Source organism: Jatropha curcas, chromosome 2, assembly GCF_041381405.1.
Source record: "Jatropha curcas cultivar XTBG-Jc1 chromosome 2, XTBG_Jcur_1.0, whole genome shotgun sequence".
Taxonomy (NCBI): domain Eukaryota; kingdom Viridiplantae; phylum Streptophyta; class Magnoliopsida; order Malpighiales; family Euphorbiaceae; genus Jatropha; species Jatropha curcas.
The window spans coordinates 31,138,243-31,157,600 of record NC_143152.1 but is presented as its reverse complement, the minus strand read 5'-3'; the positions used below and the strand labels follow the sequence as shown (position 1 = coordinate 31,157,600).

Here is a 19,358-nt window from a genome sequence, read left to right as displayed (position 1 = left end):
CATAATAGTCAAATATCGCACCACAGACGTAATCCAACGGCTGAAAGTCAATCCCCTAATATAAAAACCCTAAAAAATCACAAATAAAAATCAATATCAATTCTTCGAAAAAGAAAATTAAAAAAATATCTCACAATTCTCTTCTCTCTCTCTCTCCCTATACAAAATGGAACCTAATGAAAGCCAACAACACCACCTCAGCTCCTACTTCACCACCACCACCACCACTCCCGCCACCACTACCCCTTCACCCACCAATGGACTTCTTCCGCCGCCTCCCAATTCTGCTTCCGACGGTGGCGGCGGACCTCATATGGTCTTCCCTCACTCTGTCGGACCATCCTCTGCTGCTGTCTCAACTGCACCAGTGGAGCCCACGAGGAGGAAGCGTGGCAGGCCGAGGAAGTATGGAACGCCAGAGCAAGCATTAGCGGCAAAGAAAACGACGTCATCTTCTTCTAATTCTTTTCCCAGGGAGAAGAGGGAAGCGACTTCTTCGACGTCTCCTGCCTACTCGGGTTCCTCAAGAAAGTCTCAACAGTTGCTTGCCCTTGGTGGGTTTTACTCTCACTGTTATTCTATTATTATCATCTCCTTGCTAGTTGAAAATCTCATTCTTCAAAGTTCTTTTGTACTCTTTGGATCTTAATTCTGTATTCAGCGTCAGCATAAAAATTATCGTTTGATTGTGAATTTTGTTTATGTGTGACATTTTTCTTTGCGAATTAAATTTTTTGTTGCGTCCTACTGTTTTGTGTTTTAACGGTTTGCATGGGCTTAGTCAACAATTGTACTTCCAACTGCTTTTGGAAAGTTTATGGTTTTTGTCTTTCTTGTTTCTCCCTTTTTAGTTGGTTGCAACATTATATAGAGGGAGTTTATTTTGCTTCTAGTGAACTTATGTTTTCGTACGTCTCTCTTCTTTTTTCCCTTTCTAAGATATTTCTATTAGTGTTGTAGTACTTGGTCTTTGGTTGATAAGTCCATTACTTTACTATTTCTGGTGCTTTCCCACCCCCCAATCTCCCACCCCTCCCCCCCCCCCCCCCCCCCACCCCTTTTCTTTGTTGTTTTGCCTGTTCGTTATTGCATTAGTTGTCCGTTTGGAAGTGGTGCTGAAAAATCTTCACTTATTGGGTGGCTGCTTGTGAATTTCTTGGATTCTGGAGGGTTTGTAAGCCTTTTTTTTTTTTTTTTTTTTTCACCTTGGCGAAAGTTCAACATCATGTGGAATTTCATTTTGTTATTTGTATAGTGACAATTCTTGAGTTTCTGATTGATAAATCCTTTCACTTTTGCTCCTGTTGCATTTGAGTTTAGAGAGCTTTGTGACAAATTGCTCACTAGAATGGTTCTGTTTTTGGTGCATTCCAAGTGATCCTTTTTTTTTCTAATTTCAGTTTGGTCTTATTCACATGTATCTTGGTGTTCGTCTCTTTCTTTGTGCATTTATGTACATGTTTATGCGTGCACATTTTTCACTTTTGAAGAATTCCCAACTAATTGCTTTGGAGGATATTATTAAGATTTCTTTTTTTTAAAAAAAAAGTTCTTCACTTTGGAATTTTATCACTGGCATCTGTTGCAATTTAAGGCGATCATTGAATTTTTCCCTGAATTTGTCATGTACGAGAAAGGCCTTTTTGGTCATGCAGTTACTTTCATTAACGCTTTAAATGTTCGTATGACCTTAGGATAGAATATGATGTCCTCTAATCATTTAGTACTGTACAGGATAAACAAGGTGCAGTAGAATGAAACAGTTCCAGCTAATGAGTACTGTAGATATTTAAGACTAGTTTGTTGAATTAAGATCACAAAAAGGAAAAAAAATTTGAGAGTATGTTCTTTATTTCTATTGATTCCCTAAAGTCTGAGCACCACTAGATTTGATGTATGTCTCTTTGGTTGACTTGTATTAGATTCAGTGTATGTCTCTTTGGTTTAGTTGTATTTGGATAAATGCTCTTATACTAGTGCAAGACTTGTAATGGTAGTGCATATCAATTTCTACCAGTGGCACTTGAATAATCTGCTAGGATATTTTAATGTATATAGCTTAGAGTCATTGGATTTGGTATGGTGATGAGTTTGTTTCCATGAGCTTTTTTCTTTTCATTGGCCAGAAAGCCCTATCTATATAGATTGCTATATAACTGTTCATCCTAATGTTTGTTTCAGTTCAAACTGTACAGAAATTCTTGTAAATAAGAAACAAAGAAAAAGTGATTTAATATAAATTTACCAGGGGTTTTGTTTTGGTGTTGCTTTGTTGGTAACACATAAGTAGCCTTAAATAAGATCATCTCAATGTATCTGAATGAGAATAAATCATGTCCTTTTCTTTGGCTTGCCACTTATTGTGATGAGAAGGATCTGCAGGAAAAGAAAGGCTTGAAAAGAAAATATGGATAGTTTTAGAAGTATTGTTCAATTACACCTGATTGGTTTTGCTGATTAAATGTATGTATTTTTTCATTGGTTGACTAAGGTATTATTATTATTGTTATTGTTTGAAGTTTTAGAATTTGGTTTTTAACTGGTTGATTAAGAATGTTTTCTGGTGCAAGCCCTAATGCTTGTTAACATGTTAAATTCTAATGTGATGACAATGTTCGCTGATGGTGATCATGCTTTCGTTTATTGGATGTGGCTTATAGTTATATCTTTAATGATATGTTGAGTTGCTCTTTTGTTGTCATTTGCAGCTCCTCTGCGTATTATTTATAAATGTAAACATTGGATGTATCATTTTTTTTTGTCCTTTTGTCTCCTATCAATTTTTTTTTAGTTCTCAATTCAGTTGTAGTTTATATTTGAATACTTATGCTTTCATGCTCCTAATTGGTTTTTCCAGGCAATGCCGGACAAGGTTTTACTCCACATGTTATAAATGTTTCTGCTGGTGAGGTATGAAAAAAGTTTTGATCTTTGGCGATACTTCTCGTTGTTAATCAGTTAGGAGCTCTCAGTATATATGTGTTTCTTCGTGCTTTTTCCTTTCAAGAAAACATGCATTTGCTTGTACTTGCTATTCTGAAATCAGGCAGTTAGACAAGTTTTCTGAAAATTAAATTTATCGTAAACTTGCACTCATTGTACTTGATTTTAGTAAGATAGTTTCTATGGATAGCGTTTATAAAAGCAGCTGATGACAATGGTTGGCACCTAAATAAGTTTTGAGAAAGGTGGATGGTGTACTACATGCTGGACAGTGACTAGGGTATATATAGAGGGAAGGTTATGATTGTGTCGTAAAACCAAAGTTTGTGTATATTACTCCCAAATGGGTGAGAGAAGCCAACGATATTCATTATTTCTTCCATAGTATCTTCTAGCTCTTATGAACTTTCAGTTGGAGTTGCATTTTTTTTTTCTTCCATGCTAATTGTGTGGTATCATAGTATCATGTGCTTTCAGATTTAGATTCAGATCTTTTGAACTTAAAAGAATGTATTTGGCAATTTTTACTATTTTAGTTTTGAAGGAAAGGTAGCAGATTTCTTTTGTTAATGAAAACTTGGAGAATTTGTTTCTATGGTCTCTGACTGGAAAGATAAATTTTCCTGATGTAATTTCTTTTCCGGATTGTTCACTTTAGGGTTGCTTTTGCTATTTATGTCTGTCTCTCTGTTTGAAAGTTATTGTGCTCATTGAGGTTGCTAATTGGGTGGTTTGTTTGTCTCTATCTTTCACTTTTCTCCCTTTTCTTTTTCTAATTTCATAACCAATGGTTTTGCTCGTTCGATTTTACATTCATCTTTCATATTTATGTATGCATATATGTGTGTCTGTGTGCATTATTCGTTTGCGTTCACTTGAAATATCTCAGTCATTACTTGTTATATTATCTGAGGTAAGTTTGAATGTTGATACTAGTTTATATATGAACAACTTGCCTCTCTGTACATTCCTGAGTAACATAACATGTGGATCCTTGACAGGATGTAGCTCAGAAAATTATGCTTTTTGTGCAACAAAGTAGGCGTGAAATTTGTATTTTGTCTGCTTCTGGTTCAATCTCAAATGCATCCCTCCGCCAGCCAGCAACTTCAGGAGGCAACATTACATATGAGGTAGTTCACTATACCTTTTGAAGGTGTGGTCTTATGAAATGAGAGAAAAGAAGTATTATAAAAATATAGTTTCATGATTCATCATTTGACTGGAAATATGCTTTTGTATGGAACAAAGAACAAATATTGATATCGACATAATGGAAAGTAAAAGGAAAATGAAATGCAGAGAGAGCCTAGCAAGAAATTAGGATATATTAATGGCGCATGATACGGCAGACTGAGACATTGTACAGAACAGGTTGTTATTCTAGCAGGATCTATATAAATCCTGCTTAATTGTGAGTATCTTACAATTTCATACATTTGTTTTACGCTCCTGAAAGTGAAATTCATTTGGGAATATTCAGTGGAAGTAGGAGGGTAGTTATTGTTTGGACATACAAAGTCAATTTTGTCAAGGGGCTAATGCATCAGTGGTCCACTAGAGAAATTGTGGGGGATGAGAAATAGCTAATCACATCATTAAATCAATAATTTTTTTAATATTCAAAAGTAATTGCGGTTTGTTCTTGTGGTCAGACTCAGACCACTCTGGTGCAGAGTGTGTTTGCAATGCCCAGTGGATGATATTCCAAACAGGAATATGTTAACATAGAACTTTGAGAATATTCAAAAGCAAATACATTTAATTGATTACTTGGTATGCCATGCAATATTTCCCTGTAGTTCTCTAACAATTTGAAAGTTGTACATTTTTTTGTCTCCAAATTAAAAAAAAAAAAAAAAAAAAAAAAATCCTTATTAGTTCTTATTAATGGTTAATCATTTGCGCAAGGGATCATAACTTTATATCAAATAGTTTTCTCTGACAGGCAACTTTAAATATCTAATTATGGTTGGGTTACAAACAAAACATAGTTGATCAACTGTGAAAAATAATTGCTTTGTGCATATTCTTACATCAGGGTCGGTTTGAGATCATTTCGCTATCTGGATCTTATGTGCGCACTGATATTGGAGGTAGAACTGGAGGGCTTAGTGTATGTCTATCTAATACGGATGGCCACATCATTGGAGGAGGGGTTGGTGGACCCCTAACAGCTGGTGGCCCTGTTCAGGTATATCTTTTTAAATAATTGCTTGAAACAAAAATCTGGTGCATGATATAGGGAACATCCAATGACCCAGGGAAATCGTTTACGCACGCTCATGTAGAAAGAATCCTGGCTGTGAAAATTCTGTCTATATCTTTTAATAGGTTGAGCAAGTCGTTGATATCTATGATTTATAGTCAGGTATGTACAGGTCATTGTAGGTACATTTGTGCTTGATAACAAGAAGGATGTTAACACTGGTGTAAAAGTTGACGCGTCTCCAGTTGGGGGACCATCAATGTCAAACATGGGCTTCCGTTCTCCGGGTGATTCGACTGGGAGAAATCCAGTCAGGGGAAATGATGATCATCCAACCATGGGAGGCAATCCTTTCATGATTCCTCCTCTAGGTATGCATGTGGCTCCTTCAAGGCCCACAGATTGGAGGGGTGGTCCAGATACTAGAGTCAATACCGGTTATGACTTGACAGGTATATTCTCCATCAGAGAGGGAGAAAGAGTGGAGGGAGGGAGGTAAAGAGTGACTAACATCTTTATTTTCCAGGAAGAACAGGTCATGGAGCACACCAATCTCCTGAAAATGGTGACTACGAACAATTTCCGGACTAGAGATTTATTTTGGGCTTTGAAATAGTGTTTTCCCATATCTATCTCTCTAATGACACAGGTACTTTGACAAGAGAAATACATTGTACAACTTTTTTCACCCATTGTGGAGTGTAACATGGTATATCTGTACAGATTACTTGGACTCATAACTCTTTGTTAACTTATGCTATTCTTAAATTTGACGTGTTGATCTTAATAATTTCTAGGTCTATGATTCTGCATACCATTGAAATATTGTCTTCTATTGATCATTTTGCGTGCTCGTTGGTAAAGAAACTCACCCGTTCTGGAGTCGAAGGTGTGAGTAATGCAACTTGGGATAATTACAATTAGTGATAATCACTATTTAAGACATGTTATACGAAGCATGGTTTTGGTCTTCGTCCCGGATAAAAGGAAGATCCAATGTCGATATTTGACGAGCTGTAATAGCATGAACGTATGTTGTCTTTTTGCTTCTTATTGAAATGGAGTCAAATCTTGTTTGTTAGATTTCTATGCTAAATCCAGTTTTTGACTTGACGCCATCATGTCATGTGAATGGGACTGGCTATGGTTTGGTTGTGGTGGAGGTAGGAATTGTGATGGGTTGGCTTAGTCAGAAAAGCATGAGGATGAGGAAAGAAAAGTTGGAAAGCAATATTTGTTTGTAATATATGACCTTCCAAGAATGTCTTGATTCAATGATTTGAACACTAATTATATGCTTAATCTCCATTAAGCAACGCGATTAGGTAAATAATTAGTATATTATAGCTGAATTAAGCAAATATCTGAAGCGAGATTGAGCTAGTTAATGAACAGAATATGCCTTTAATAAATTTTACAAAATTCGATGCCCAAGTTGCCCTTCTTCCTCGTGTCATTGGCACGTGCATCACGTTCTCAGATTTTTTTTCCTTCTTTTTTTGGCAGATATAGATGATTGGTGTTTGTGGAGTTGGTTCAAAAATTTTGTATAAATTAAATTGGCGACTTATAAAAATCAAAATTGAATTAAATTATAAGAATATTCAAATTAGATTAATAATTTGCTTTTTTTGTAAATTTTACAAATGTGAGTTTTTCAAAATTACGGTTTTAATTTGATTTGATTTGAATGTTTTGGGTGGCTTTTAATGGTTTAGGTAAGACGATTACTTTTGGTTATGGGTTTGGGTTGACACCGTGTCAACTCAGACGAGACAAGATGTAACTGCCGGCCACACTTTCAACGGTCAGGAATTTCCACGTAAGCAACTATAGCGATAGCGTCACAAGACACCGACCTTGAGATCTACGCCAAATAGATTAGACCATCCAACGGCAGCTATTCAATGATGTTTTGCTTCTTCTTCTTCTTCTTTTTTTTTTTTTTTTTTTAATAATTATTATTATTTGTATGCATCATCAATAATCATTCGCCATGCAATTGTCTATTTTTTTTTAAAAGAAAAATGTCAAATTATTTTATTTGGGCAAAATTTCTTAAACAATAAAAAATATTCTTTATCTTCCTTAACGAAGATGAATTTTTCTCAAATATATTATTATTTCAAAATTTAAAATAAAAATTTAATATTTTTCATAAAAAAATTAAATTGATCATGATTTTTATACAAAATTAATTTTAAATTAAATTTAAAAATTCAGTCAAAGTTTAAGATGATTTGTTTGTTGTTTAATGGGCTGAGGTAAAGGAAGGGCGTCTAGGTTCTCTTCACATACACACCGTGGGTCCCCAATACTTAAACCCCTTACTTCTCTCCCAGGAAAAAGCAAGACACATTTCTTTGTACTTTTTCTTGCAACAGGAACCGGGGAGAGGGGGAGAGAGTGGGGGGTTGAGGTTCCAATAAGATTTCTTCTTCAACATATATATAAAACTCTCTTTCTCTAATTTTTCGTCTTCTCCTTAGTGAAGTGCACAGTATTTGTACTACTTATTTCTCTCTTAAAGAGGGTTTTTTCTCTTTTCTGTGTGTATTGCTTGTTTGATGGTTTTGTATATGTATTAGGACGGAAAAGATTTTTCTTTTTTTGGGGCATAATTCGAGTGGGAAAGTCTACAGAGAATCTAAAAGATTTAATTTTTGGTTTTGGTGGCTGATAAAGCTTTGATTTTGGTAGGTTTGGCACACGGGAGGCAGAAGGTGTGTTATTTTCATCTCCGCTTTCTTTTTTTTTTTTTTTTTCGGGACATTCTTTTTTCTTTCTAATTTTAGCTGCTTTCAATAAATTGTTCTTATTAAAAAAATTTTGTTGTCATGGTGCAAATATCATGAATACTCTAATAAGCAAAAAGAATTGTAAAGCAGAGGAGAAATGTGGGGAAATAACTTGTCTTTTGGATGGCCATAAAGAGAGAATCATTGTGGAATTGTCAAGTTTCAGGCTGGCTGGTGTTTAAGATCTTGAAATCTACCAAATAAATTTGTCGTTTTTGGCTGATGCTTAGGGTAAGTGTTTTAGATCTTGAACTATCACTAGTAAATAATTGGTGGGTTTATGAGGCCATGACAAAAGGAATATTCTTTTATGTTCTATTAATTTAAATCCTATTATGCAAGGGGTTTGTACGATTATGGAATTTTGATGAGAATGTGTTGAGCAAGTGTTGACTTGGGTGCAATGTTAAGAGCATTAGCTCCTGGGTTGCTTTTATTATCAGTTCTCGTGATCTCGGTCTCTGCCATTGATAATGAGTTTGTGAACTGTAATTGTGATGATGAGAGTTTATGGAGCATACATAGCATTCTAGAGTGTCAGAGGGTTAGTGATTTCTTGATTGCAATTGCCTACTTTTCAATACCCATTGAACTCCTTTACTTTATTAGCTGCTCCAACTTTCCATTTAAATGGGTCCTCGTTCAGTTTATAGCTTTTATAGTCCTTTGTGGATTGACACATTTGCTCAATGGATGGACTTATTATGGGCCGCACTCATTTCAATTGATGCTGTCTCTCACAATTGCCAAATTCCTTACAGCTTTGGTTTCATGTGCAACTGCAATAACCCTTTTGACTTTGATTCCTCTTCTTCTCAAATGGAAAGTGAGGGAGCTTTTCTTGAAACAAAACGTGTTGGAATTAGATCAAGAAGTAGGTATAATGAAGAAGCAGAAGGAGGCAAGCTTGCATGTCCGTATGCTAACCCGTGAAATCAGGAAATCCCTTGATAAGCATACGATATTGTATACAACTTTAGTTGAGCTTTCCAAAACTTTGGATTTGCATAATTGTGCAGTGTGGATGCCAAATGAGAGTAGAACAGAGATGCATCTCACCCATGAGTTGAGACGAAGTTCTAAAGGTTATCACGTTTCTATCCCCATTAATGATCTGGATGTGTTAGAGATAAAAGGTAGCAAGGGGGTAAAGATTTTGAGGCCAAATTCAGCACTTGGGGCTGCAAGTGGTGGTGGATCAGATGAGGCAGGCGCTGTGGCAGGAATCCGGATGCCAATGCTTCAAGTTTCAAATTTCAAAGGGGGGACACCTGAACTTGTGGATACCTGTTATGCTGTATTAATCTTAGTTCTTCCAAATGTGAATTCTAGAGTTTGGAGCTGTGAGGAAATGGAAATAGTGGAAGTAGTTGCTGATCAGGTGGCTGTGGCTTTATCCCATGCTTCAGTTCTTGAAGAATCTCACCTAATGCGAGAGAAGTTGAGTGAGCAAAACCGTGCTTTGCAGCAAGCCAAGAAGAATGCGATGATGGCAAGCCAGGCAAGAAACTCATTTCAGAAGGTGATGAGTCATGGGATGAGGAGGCCAATGCACTCAATCTTGGGCCTGCTTTCAATGTTCCAAGATGAGAACCTGAACTTTGAGCAGAAGATTATTATTGATACATTGGTGAAAACTGGCAATGTTCTTTCAACTTTAATAAATGATGTGATGGAGATTTCAGCAAAAGATAGTGGAAGATTCCCATTAGAAACGAGGCCTTTCCGGCTACACTCTATGATCAAGGAAGCTTCTTGCCTTGCTAAGTGCTTTTGTGTGCATAAAGGCTTTGATTTTGCAATTGACGTTCAGAGTTCTTTGCCTAATTTAGTGATAGGAGATGAGCGAAGGGCTTTTCAAGTTATTCTGCATATGGTTGGATATCTGTTGAACATCTATGGCGGAAGTGGAAATGTCATATTTAGAGTTTTCTCAGAAAATGGTAGTGAGGGTAAGAATGATAGAATGTTGGGGATGTGGAAACCAAATGCTCCAGAGGAGTATGTGTCTATAAAGTTTGAGATTGAAATTAGGGAGGGAAATTCTTTGTCGGATGGATCAATCCCAAAAACACATAATTCTGGGAGGAGGCAAAACGGTGATGAAGTTAAAGAAGGTTTGAGCTTTACAATGTGCAAGAAGCTTGTTCAGGTGAGCACACTATAAAGTTCGCTAATTTTTTTTCTTTTTTTGTTTACTTGTGCTCTCAATGATTATTTCATTATCCCTAAACTTCATAAAGGCAGATAACTCATGGACTAGAATATTGAATTTTGTTCAGTTTCATCTAGAGATAAACATTATTGTACCATATGGAAGATGGTTAGTAAAGATTTAAAATAATCAATCGCATTGAATTAATTTTCCCATCATGGAAGATATATGATCTTCAGACTTTGCATCTTGGGCAGCCTCTTTTTGCTATTTTATTGAATTAGTTTCTGTGCTTACTTGGGGAACTAATTTTTTCTTAGTTAATTGGGCCCCGGCTGGGGTTCAACTTGCAACCTCTCAGGGTTGGAGTTGCATTTTTTCAGCTTTATATTCCATGGGGCATCTAGACAAGAAATTGTAAACCTAAAATGCATGACCTGTTGTTTTATACTGGTTTATTTGTCATGTATTTTTTTTTTTTTTTTTTTTTTTTCCATATGCTAATCTAAATGAAAGGCCCAAGAGATAGATCATAGTTCTTTTGTAGCCAAATGCAACCATAAACAAATAGTTCTTTTTTGAGCAAAAGGAAACTAAATTAGTTGTACACAATCCAAGAATTGTTAAAGAAAACATAAGACTTTCACTAAATTATTCCTTATCAAATGAAGCTAACTAGGTATTAACTTCATGCTGGGCAAAGGAAATCAATTTAACTCAACCTTTTCTTGCTTAAACTTATAGGAATGCATCATCTCCTTTTTCCTTGAGTGAGAATTATGAAATTTGATATTTGTTGGACCTATTCAAATTTCAAGACGAAATTTGTATATTGTTAGGATCTGAAAGCCATCATTAATGTAATCTCATGTCTGCAGATGATGCAAGGTAATATCTGGATATCTCAGAATTCTCTGGGTTTTGCACAAAGCATGAGTCTGCTTCTCAGGTTTCAAATCCGACCTTCCTATGGAAGAGCCATATTTGCCTCTGGAACTTCCTCAGAACAACCAAATTCTAATTCTATGTTCAGAGGTCTTCGGGTTATACTTGCTGATGATGATGATATAAACAGGACTGTGACCTCAAAGCTGCTTAGGAAGCTAGGTTGTGAAGTGACTGCTGTTTCATCTGGATTTGAATGCCTTAGTGCCCTCAGCTCGGGTGAAAATTCATTTGGAGTTGTTATTTTGGATCTTCAGATGCCAGAAATGGATGGTTTTGAAGTAGCAATGAGAATCCGCAAGTTCCGAAGTCGCAACTGGCCATTGATTATAGCCGTGACTGCAAGTGCTGAGGATTATATTTGGGAGAGATGCCTACAGGTGGGAATGAATGGAGTGATTCGAAAACCCGTTCTCTTACGAGGGATGGCTGACGAGCTTCGAAGAGTTCTGCAAAGGGCAGGTGAAGGGTTGTAAAGAGCAAGTTATGGAATTTTCACACTGATTTCTCAACAAAAATCTTGAGGATTGGATCATCTCCCCTTTGTGGTCCAGCATGGAGATGCTAAGGCATTTATAATTGATGGTATAGAAAATATAGACCGTCACTTTCTGCTAACTTCTTTGTTTAGCTCTATGACTAGAATATCATAGAATGGATTAAACCTCGATGTGAAACTAGTCAAATTTTTTATCTGATAGTGAAACAAATGCCAATATGATTCACAACATCAAAGTAATACTACATACTAGCTTCTTCGACTGTTCTCTTGATGCCTTCTTCAAAATATCTTTATTTTTTGTATGAGTTGGTGGCTTATACTGCACCTTGTTTGGAAACCTTGTTCTTACAGTTGGAATTTGAACTTTCAGAGATTAGCTTTATGCTTCCCTGTTTGAAAGTAGTTGTCATGTAGAATTATGAACTTAAAACTTGAAATGAATTCGTAAACATAATGCTGTGTGTGTACAGTAAATATTCTTGTTTTGGGAGCAGAAAACTGCTATTGTGCAGGTTAAATTAGTTCTGTCACAATTGTGGTGGTTTTTGCTGGAGGCCAATCTCCATCACGCCTCCCTGAAAAATAGATCCCCATATCCATTTCTATAATTCTCATTTCCAATCCTTATCTTTATTGGAATTTTCAATTCCTTTTCTGTTTAGTTTGAAGTTTTCAATATAATACTTTAGTTTATTTATTTTAATCATTATTAAATTATAAATAGAATACTATTAATTAAAAAAGTTGTCAATATATATATACATATTTTTACATAATGGAAATTATATATATTAATTTTAATAACCATGTAAATACATAAATTAGCACTTATATTTTTATAAAACTTTTTATGGGATGTTGCGGGATGTATTATATTTATAAAGTTAAAAATTTTGATAATATGGTACATTCACCATTTTAAGAATAATAATTTTTAAAAATTTTTATTTTTTATATGTAAAATATTAATTTAATATGTGATAAAAATAACTTGTGAAATAATAATTTTTTACATTTTTTTAACTATTTGATAAGTGTTTAATTCAATTAATTTCACAATTTGAATATTAATAAATTTTTTTGAATGATAGAATGTTAATAGATTAAATATATATATTTTTATAAATTTAATAAATCAAAGTAAAATCGAGGTAATCATAAAATTTCCCTTCAAGAATAGGTCCGTGAATTTATGCATTCGACCTTAAATTTTTTTGTAAGTTATGACGTATATCCATTTCCTAACAAATTGCTGGGCTTAAGCCCAACAAACCAGGCTCCTCCATTCAGTATCTAGCACAGCCTACTCTCCGGCGACGTCGGTTGCAAACAATGAACGAAGAAGAAACAGAAGCAGAGTACTTCTCTAAGGACTTCGAATGGGAAACACTAAAGCATGAGGTAGAAAGTAATCCTTCTTTTCAATACCATTTACTTCCTTTCAATTCCTCTCAACGACAACATGAAATTGAAGATTCAAAGGCATGGCAGAGATTCCACGTCCGCCACTCCTCCGGCAAATTCTTCAAGGTCTCTCTCTGTCTCACTCAACAATTATTTTCGTTATTTTTGTTGTTTTTTCCTAAAATAAGGAGAAATTCGCCTATTGCAGGAGAGAAGGTACTTGTTGAAGGAATTTCCTGAGTTGGTTTCTTGTGGAGACTTCTCCAGGGTTTTAGAGGTTGGTTGCGGTAATGGCAGCTCTGTAATTCCAATTTTACGGTAATTTCACAACGCCTCTTAATTTTGGAGTGTTATGTGCCGGCGCTAATGCTTCTTTCTTCTTTTTGTTCAGTGGCAACAAAAACGTCATCGTTTATGCTTGTGATTGTAGCGCTGAGACTCTTCAGAAAGCTAAAGAGGTTGCGGATGATGCCGCTAATATTGTCTCTGTCCAATACCGCTTTAAGCCTTTCTGTTGTGATTTCGCTCTCTCTGGGTTTCCAAAGTGGTTGTTTTGTAATTCTTGCAAATTAGCAAAAAAACGCTTCTCTTCTGGTTAGTCGATTTCTTTGTCTTCTTTTAAGTAATATTGACAATTTCGGGTACATTTGAATTTTGGTAATTTGCGTTTCTTTTCTCAGATGTCAGAGAGACAAGAACAGTTGATGTAAATGGTTCATACTCGTTGGAAGAAGATGGTTGTTGCATTGGCGGAGTTGATTTTGTTACCTTGGTATGCTTTATTCTTTTGCTATTGTCAATTACTATGCATGCACTAAATTAATTACGCTCTTGTGCGTATACATAACATTTGGTTGATCAAAAGTAGCCAGTCATGTAATCCATAATTAAAAATATAACAATTTTCAAACATGGTGTGGATGCAGCAGCCATGGTTTGGATGTTGCTTTGGTTCAGTGGTAACTTTTTTTTGTAGGGTGATTATGCCTTTAATGAAGAGAAATCACATTTATGGCTGAATCACGAGAAAGAAATGGGAAGTCTTTAGCTTATACCTTTTGGCAATATACGTTTCAACAAAAAAAAATACCTTGTTCTTCACGTACTAACTGATTGAGAAAGCAAAATCCAAACACTCTGCCTAGTTCTGTAGTCATTGGATTCTAATTCTAATTTGTCCCTGATCATTAGCCCTGGGGTTTGTGAAATAAATCTTTATGGGAAGATTCCATAGTGTTATTTTTCCATATGGTTCAATGTCTCTCGATCTCCTTCTCTCTTGATTTTGTAACTTTGCATGACGACGTTGATGTTTATGAGAAGTTACAGGCATGTTTGGAAAAATGAAGCTTTACCATTTTTGAATTCTCTTTCTATCAGAAAGTAATTATCCTAATGTTTTTAGTTCTGAGCTTACCTGTTTAGTTCCATGCTACGATGGACCATATAACCAATTCCAAATAAATAAATAAAATGACATTCTTTTTTTCTCGTGCATGGTGCCAGTGTCTTTCTAAGAATTCAGATGCTGCATAACAATATTGATTTGGAGATTGAATTGCTTGTTTCTTTGAATGTTATGCCAGATATTCACACTATCAGCAGTGCCACTCCAAAGAATGCCAACAGCCCTCTTGGAGTGTTTTTCTGTATTGAAGCCTGGTGGCCTGCTCTTTTTCAGGGATTATGGTAATAAAACAACCACCATGAATTTACTTACTGAAGAGTCCAAAATCTGCTGTCAATAACAGATTTATCTATGTACTTGATCGACCCTTTTATCCACTCATTTCATTTCTACAAGTGTTTCCTGCACTAGCTGACAAGTTTTCGGTTTGACGAAACTCAGGGCTGTACGACATGACCATGCTGCGATTTGAGCCAGACAAAAGAGTGGGATTCCGAGAATATGTACGATCAGATGGCACCCGTTCTTATTTCTTCTGTTTAGATACTGTCAGGGATCTCTTTGTGGGTGCAGGCTTCATTGAGGTACTGACTTTCGGTTTTTTTTTCTTCCCTGATTGAGCAATCATAGACGGTTTTGATTTCAATTCAAATTTTGTATATAACATATGATACGTATTGGTACACTTCAGTGGCAATCTAGCTGCTAGGTTATCTGTAACTGAAAGAATCTTTAATGCTGCACTAATATGTATTTGCAGCTTGAGCTCGAGTATTGTTGTGTCAAGTCTATGAATAGAAGAAAGAGAAAGAGCATGCAGAGGGTATGGGTCCATGGGAAGTTCCAGAAGCCCATATGAAGAAGTAGCAGCAAATGATGTGTTGTTGAGGTACAATTTGAGATGATAGCTGCTTGTTCTACAAACATATAAATTTTATATACCAAAACACTGTTGGGTTCTCCATTTGATTTTTAAAGGGATTTAGGCGAAATTAATCACTGAAAAAAAAAACATTCTTCACTCTTGTTTTATTGGATCTTTTTTCCTTTTGTTGTGAGATTGTTGCAATGAAGATGAATTGATGAGATTAATGCAAGGGTGGTTATCGTTTTGGACAGGTAACTTGATTATCCTTCTGATAAGTAGTGCATAATCAGGTAACTTAAATAAAATGTCCTTTCAAAGTTTTAAGAGAAAAAAGAGAATTACTATTTAGTACCTATGTTATAGCCATGATCTTTATTTTTACAAAATTAATTTGATGGTCGTCCTATCCATAACTGTCCAACTATTTAGAATTTGTATATTTTTTTCTGTAAACCAACTAAAATTAAGCCCAAGAAAAAAATTTCAGTAAATGTATCTATTTAGTATCTTTTCTTGTTCCTCAATAAAATTAGCAAATTAACAAAAAGACTCTGTAATTGGGATATTATAGAATATAAGTATTATTAAAATTAGTATTATTATTAAAATAAATATAAAAAAATTAAAATGTTATAAATCAGTCAAACTTATTTTTAAGTTGAAAGTTATAAGTTAAAATGTTATTTGGTTTAGTTTATAAATTGAAAAAATTAATTAAAACAGATCAGAAGTCAACTTTTTAAATAATTTGACTAGGCACGCTTAACTACAATTAGTTGCTTTGATTTTTTTTTTTTTTTTTTTTTTGGGGGTAATTTATTTAATTTATAAAATTGGAAAATAGTGGGCTTTATTCTAATGGCCCAAAATTCAAATATGGGCTGTTTCTAACTACACAGATACATCGAGTATCTATCTGGTCAGCAGCCGGGTCTCAAGGGGTTCTAAACGCCAAACGCTTGTCACATCACATGTATGTAATGTATGCGTTGCGTGCACTGTGCAGTGCAAGTGCAACGTTTGGGTCAAAAGTCAACAAGATCTATTGCAAAAGTGGGACCCATTTCCCTCGGTGTTCGCACCCAAATTGATCCAATCCATTTGTCTGTTTCTTACACTCACAGTAGTCTCCATTAGAACTTATTTTATCATTATTATTTTGTCCATTTTGCAGCTTTATTATTACCAAGTTAATTGTATTTGGAAAATATCAATTACCTCCCTCAAACTTTCACAAAATATCACCGGTCACCCTGGCTCAAAGGCCCAATCCTCTCCCTATTCCTCTCTTCTTAAATTTCTTTCAAGCTTCTTTACTTTCTTCTCCTCCTAAATATATAGAAATAATAATTATCTACTGTTTATGTTACTTGATTCTAATTAAACCTCAAAACCCATGTGATGTTCTAAACCCTAGCTAGCCCATTACTGCCAGAGTTTTTCAAGTCTGTTTAAATGTTAGGTGCATGGCCTTAATCTCCTACAGAAAATTAAGATTTAGAACCATTGATTAGACTTTGACAATCAATCATAGGATCAAACAAGACTCCCACAAGAGATCTAAATTGTCACAACTTGTTTCTTGTCCTTTTATAAATTTGTGAAGCAAATAATAAATTATATATAGTATATGTGCTTTAAAACCAAGTGGATATAATACAAAATCACTTATTATATAAAAACTTTATCCTTCAACAGCAACCAAATGCTTCTAGCAGATTAGAATATATATAGTGTTCAAACAAAGGCAGCCATTGCTTGACCTCCTTGTGTTTTGTGTTCATGCATAAATTAAACAATATTAATTACCCTAATTTACCACACAATACTTGTGCTATATATAGGGTTTTCTTTTTCCTATTTCTGTCCTCCTATATATGTAGCTAATTCCTTCAATAGATTAGAAGAAACACATCTTCAATAATCGTAATGTGTTTGTCAGTCCTTATTAGTTAGGGCTTATCTGAATAAATTATTCATGCATGTTAGTAGATGATCAAAGAAGACAAATTAGATTTAATTAAATGTAATGAGTTTGTTCTTTGACTAATCTTTGGATAAATTGATCTTAGTTTAACTAACACACACCTATTCACAATAATTCTAGCTAATTATATAATATACCTCGAAGAACGCCAGTTGTCGCGTAGCTGATAACAGTGTTCGTTTATATATTTGGAGTAATGTCAATTGTATATATATTACTAGAAAATTGAACAAGTCAATATAATATGGTTGTTAATGAAATGGTATATATGCCTTGGCTGAACTATATGACATTACTATTGGCTGAACTAGATAAAATTAGACAAGTTCAAGCTGAGGATTAAGCACAAAACTTGTTAAGGTTAGGTCAAAAGGCACCTAATCCGGCCGCGAACAACGTGTACTCCACGGCAGCATATTAATATAAACAAATTTTCAGAATTGAGGGCTTGGAAAGTGAAGTTATGCTCTTAAAGTTCCATTGCTGATGCATGATTCCCCATTATCATTTCCTATTATACTAGTTGTTGTTTTTTAAATTGCTTTTCTTGTTCATATGATTTAGGCTTTATCTAGTGGTCCACATTTTCTTAATGCTTGTTTTCAGGATTCCTTTTCAAATTATTATATATTATACTTAAATTAATTTATTGGTTCATTGTTAGACTTTCAAAAACATATTAAAGGGCTGGGAAATGTTAGTAAAACAAAACTTTAGAAAGAGAACTAGTGCAAAGAAAAAGGAGGAGCCATATTGGAAGATTATTTTAATCAAGAAAGATTTAATTAATTAAGCTTGATTATAAAATTAACCATGGTGGGCTCCAACAGCACTGCTGCTTTTACCATTAGAATGTTGTATGCAAGTTACTAGGTAATAAAATATATATACATGTATCAGCTAGCTAGGGTTCATTAACAATGGCCATGTGAATCCATGTGAAGAGGGTCCTATGTGTTGCTATATACTCTCTTGGATCCTTTGAGTGTCAAGAAAAACATCCTTTATAGGAACATTGTACTTATCTTAATTAGCTACACAGGAATGCTTAATTAATTAACCCTAATCTCCTTTTCTTTGCTTTAATTTTTTTGCAACCATGGTGTATCTAATTTAGATTTGATGTTTATATGAATTCCTAATCATTTTTTTTTATGTTCTGCAAGATTCACTTGTTATAGAAATAACTGTGCACCTTTTCTTCAGCTATTTATCTTAATGATGCAGCATTAATTGTATATATTAGTGAACAAAAACTTGCAAATTAAACTAACTGGATCATCAACTTCTCTTATAATCTCCTCATTTTCAGGTCCGAGGTAACCAAAAGGCTGTCGATTATTTGCAGATCTAGACCTGGTGAGTTTTGAGTTCATATACATATATAACCAAAATGAATGAATTAGGTCTCCTCAATTTTCCAATAATTTGAAAAGGGATTTATGCATATTCAATTCTTTAAATTCCAATCATATTGTATAAATGTGAAAGAGGGAATTAATGAATTAATGTGCAAGTTGAAGCCATAATTAACTCTTTATATCCTTCTTTATTTCCAACTATAGCTAGTTTCCAAGAATTGCAGTGTCAAGAATTAATAATGAACAAGAAAACTGCACACAGACACACACACACACATATATATATATTTTAGTCTTTATATATATGTATAGTTTGCCACCTCCACTAAAGCCACCACTCCACCTCAACCGGTCTTCATGGTACATTAAAATATTTAGCACATTTTGTCTTCTCCTTAATTAGATTTCTTCTGTATGCACAACACCTATAATGCACTATTTAGTGATTATTAAGCTTTTACTTCACTTTCCACCTTCAAGCTTTCTGCGAAAAGGGGTCGTTCATCACGTTCTAAATAAGAAAATAATTTGTATCTAAATATTTTTTTATACAGTAATAGTTAAATATTTAAGAAAAAATCCTCATCACGTTTATTTATATACTATAATAAAGAAATCTTGTGGACATTAAAGGCTCATATGGCGAAATATGGACCCATGTTGTAAAACATAAATTGAAACCCCTATTTTTAATTGTATATTCTTGTTATTGCAGTCTTCGGATTAAATAAAATATCTTGGTTCTTAAGTTTTTTATTTATCCAAATGAATAATATAA

General features: G+C 34.5%; 3 protein-coding genes across 8 annotated transcripts; all 3 read left to right on the top strand.

Moving 5' to 3' along the window:
- Positions 1-94: 94 nt before the first annotated feature.
- LOC105647723 (AT hook motif DNA-binding family protein) lies at positions 95-5,942 on the top strand. 2 transcript variants are annotated; one of them, XM_037639998.2, is made up of 6 exons: positions 95-554; positions 2,858-2,910; positions 3,945-4,076; positions 4,985-5,137; positions 5,325-5,604; positions 5,688-5,942. In XM_037639998.2, the coding sequence occupies exons 1-6, from the start codon at positions 167-169 to the stop codon at positions 5,741-5,743; spliced, it is 1,062 nt and encodes a 353-aa protein (XP_037495926.1). In that variant the 5' UTR covers positions 95-166; the 3' UTR covers positions 5,744-5,942. The 2 variants fall into 2 exon arrangements, with proteins under 2 accessions (XP_037495926.1, XP_037495925.1); XM_037639997.2 differs by having other exon boundaries at positions 5,679-5,942.
- A 1,555-nt stretch (positions 5,943-7,497) lies between these two features.
- On the top strand, positions 7,498-11,817 carry EIN4 (Signal transduction histidine kinase, hybrid-type, ethylene sensor). Its single transcript, XM_012233914.4, has 2 exons — positions 7,498-10,102; positions 10,984-11,817. Exons 1-2 carry the CDS (start codon positions 8,354-8,356, stop codon positions 11,524-11,526), a joined length of 2,292 nt encoding a protein of 763 aa, XP_012089304.1. The 5' UTR covers positions 7,498-8,353; the 3' UTR covers positions 11,527-11,817.
- Positions 11,818-12,780: 963 nt separating this feature from the next.
- Positions 12,781-18,748, top strand: LOC105647725 (Methyltransferase family protein). 5 transcript variants are annotated; one of them, XR_005178461.2, is made up of 9 exons: positions 12,787-13,082; positions 13,165-13,274; positions 13,348-13,550; positions 13,637-13,728; positions 14,543-14,645; positions 14,806-14,948; positions 15,125-15,253; positions 15,484-15,522; positions 18,532-18,748. XR_005178461.2 is itself a non-coding variant. In XM_089718344.1 (8 exons), exons 1-7 carry the CDS (start codon positions 12,885-12,887, stop codon positions 15,221-15,223), a joined length of 948 nt encoding a protein of 315 aa, XP_089574470.1. In that variant the 5' UTR covers positions 12,787-12,884; the 3' UTR covers positions 15,224-15,253; positions 18,532-18,748. The 5 variants fall into 5 exon arrangements, 4 of the variants coding, with proteins under 4 accessions (XP_089574471.1, XP_089574470.1, XP_037495933.1 ...); XM_089718344.1 differs by lacking the exon at positions 15,484-15,522; XM_037640005.2 differs by lacking the exon at positions 18,532-18,748 and having other exon boundaries at positions 15,484-15,761.
- Positions 18,749-19,358: the final 610 nt, after the last annotated feature.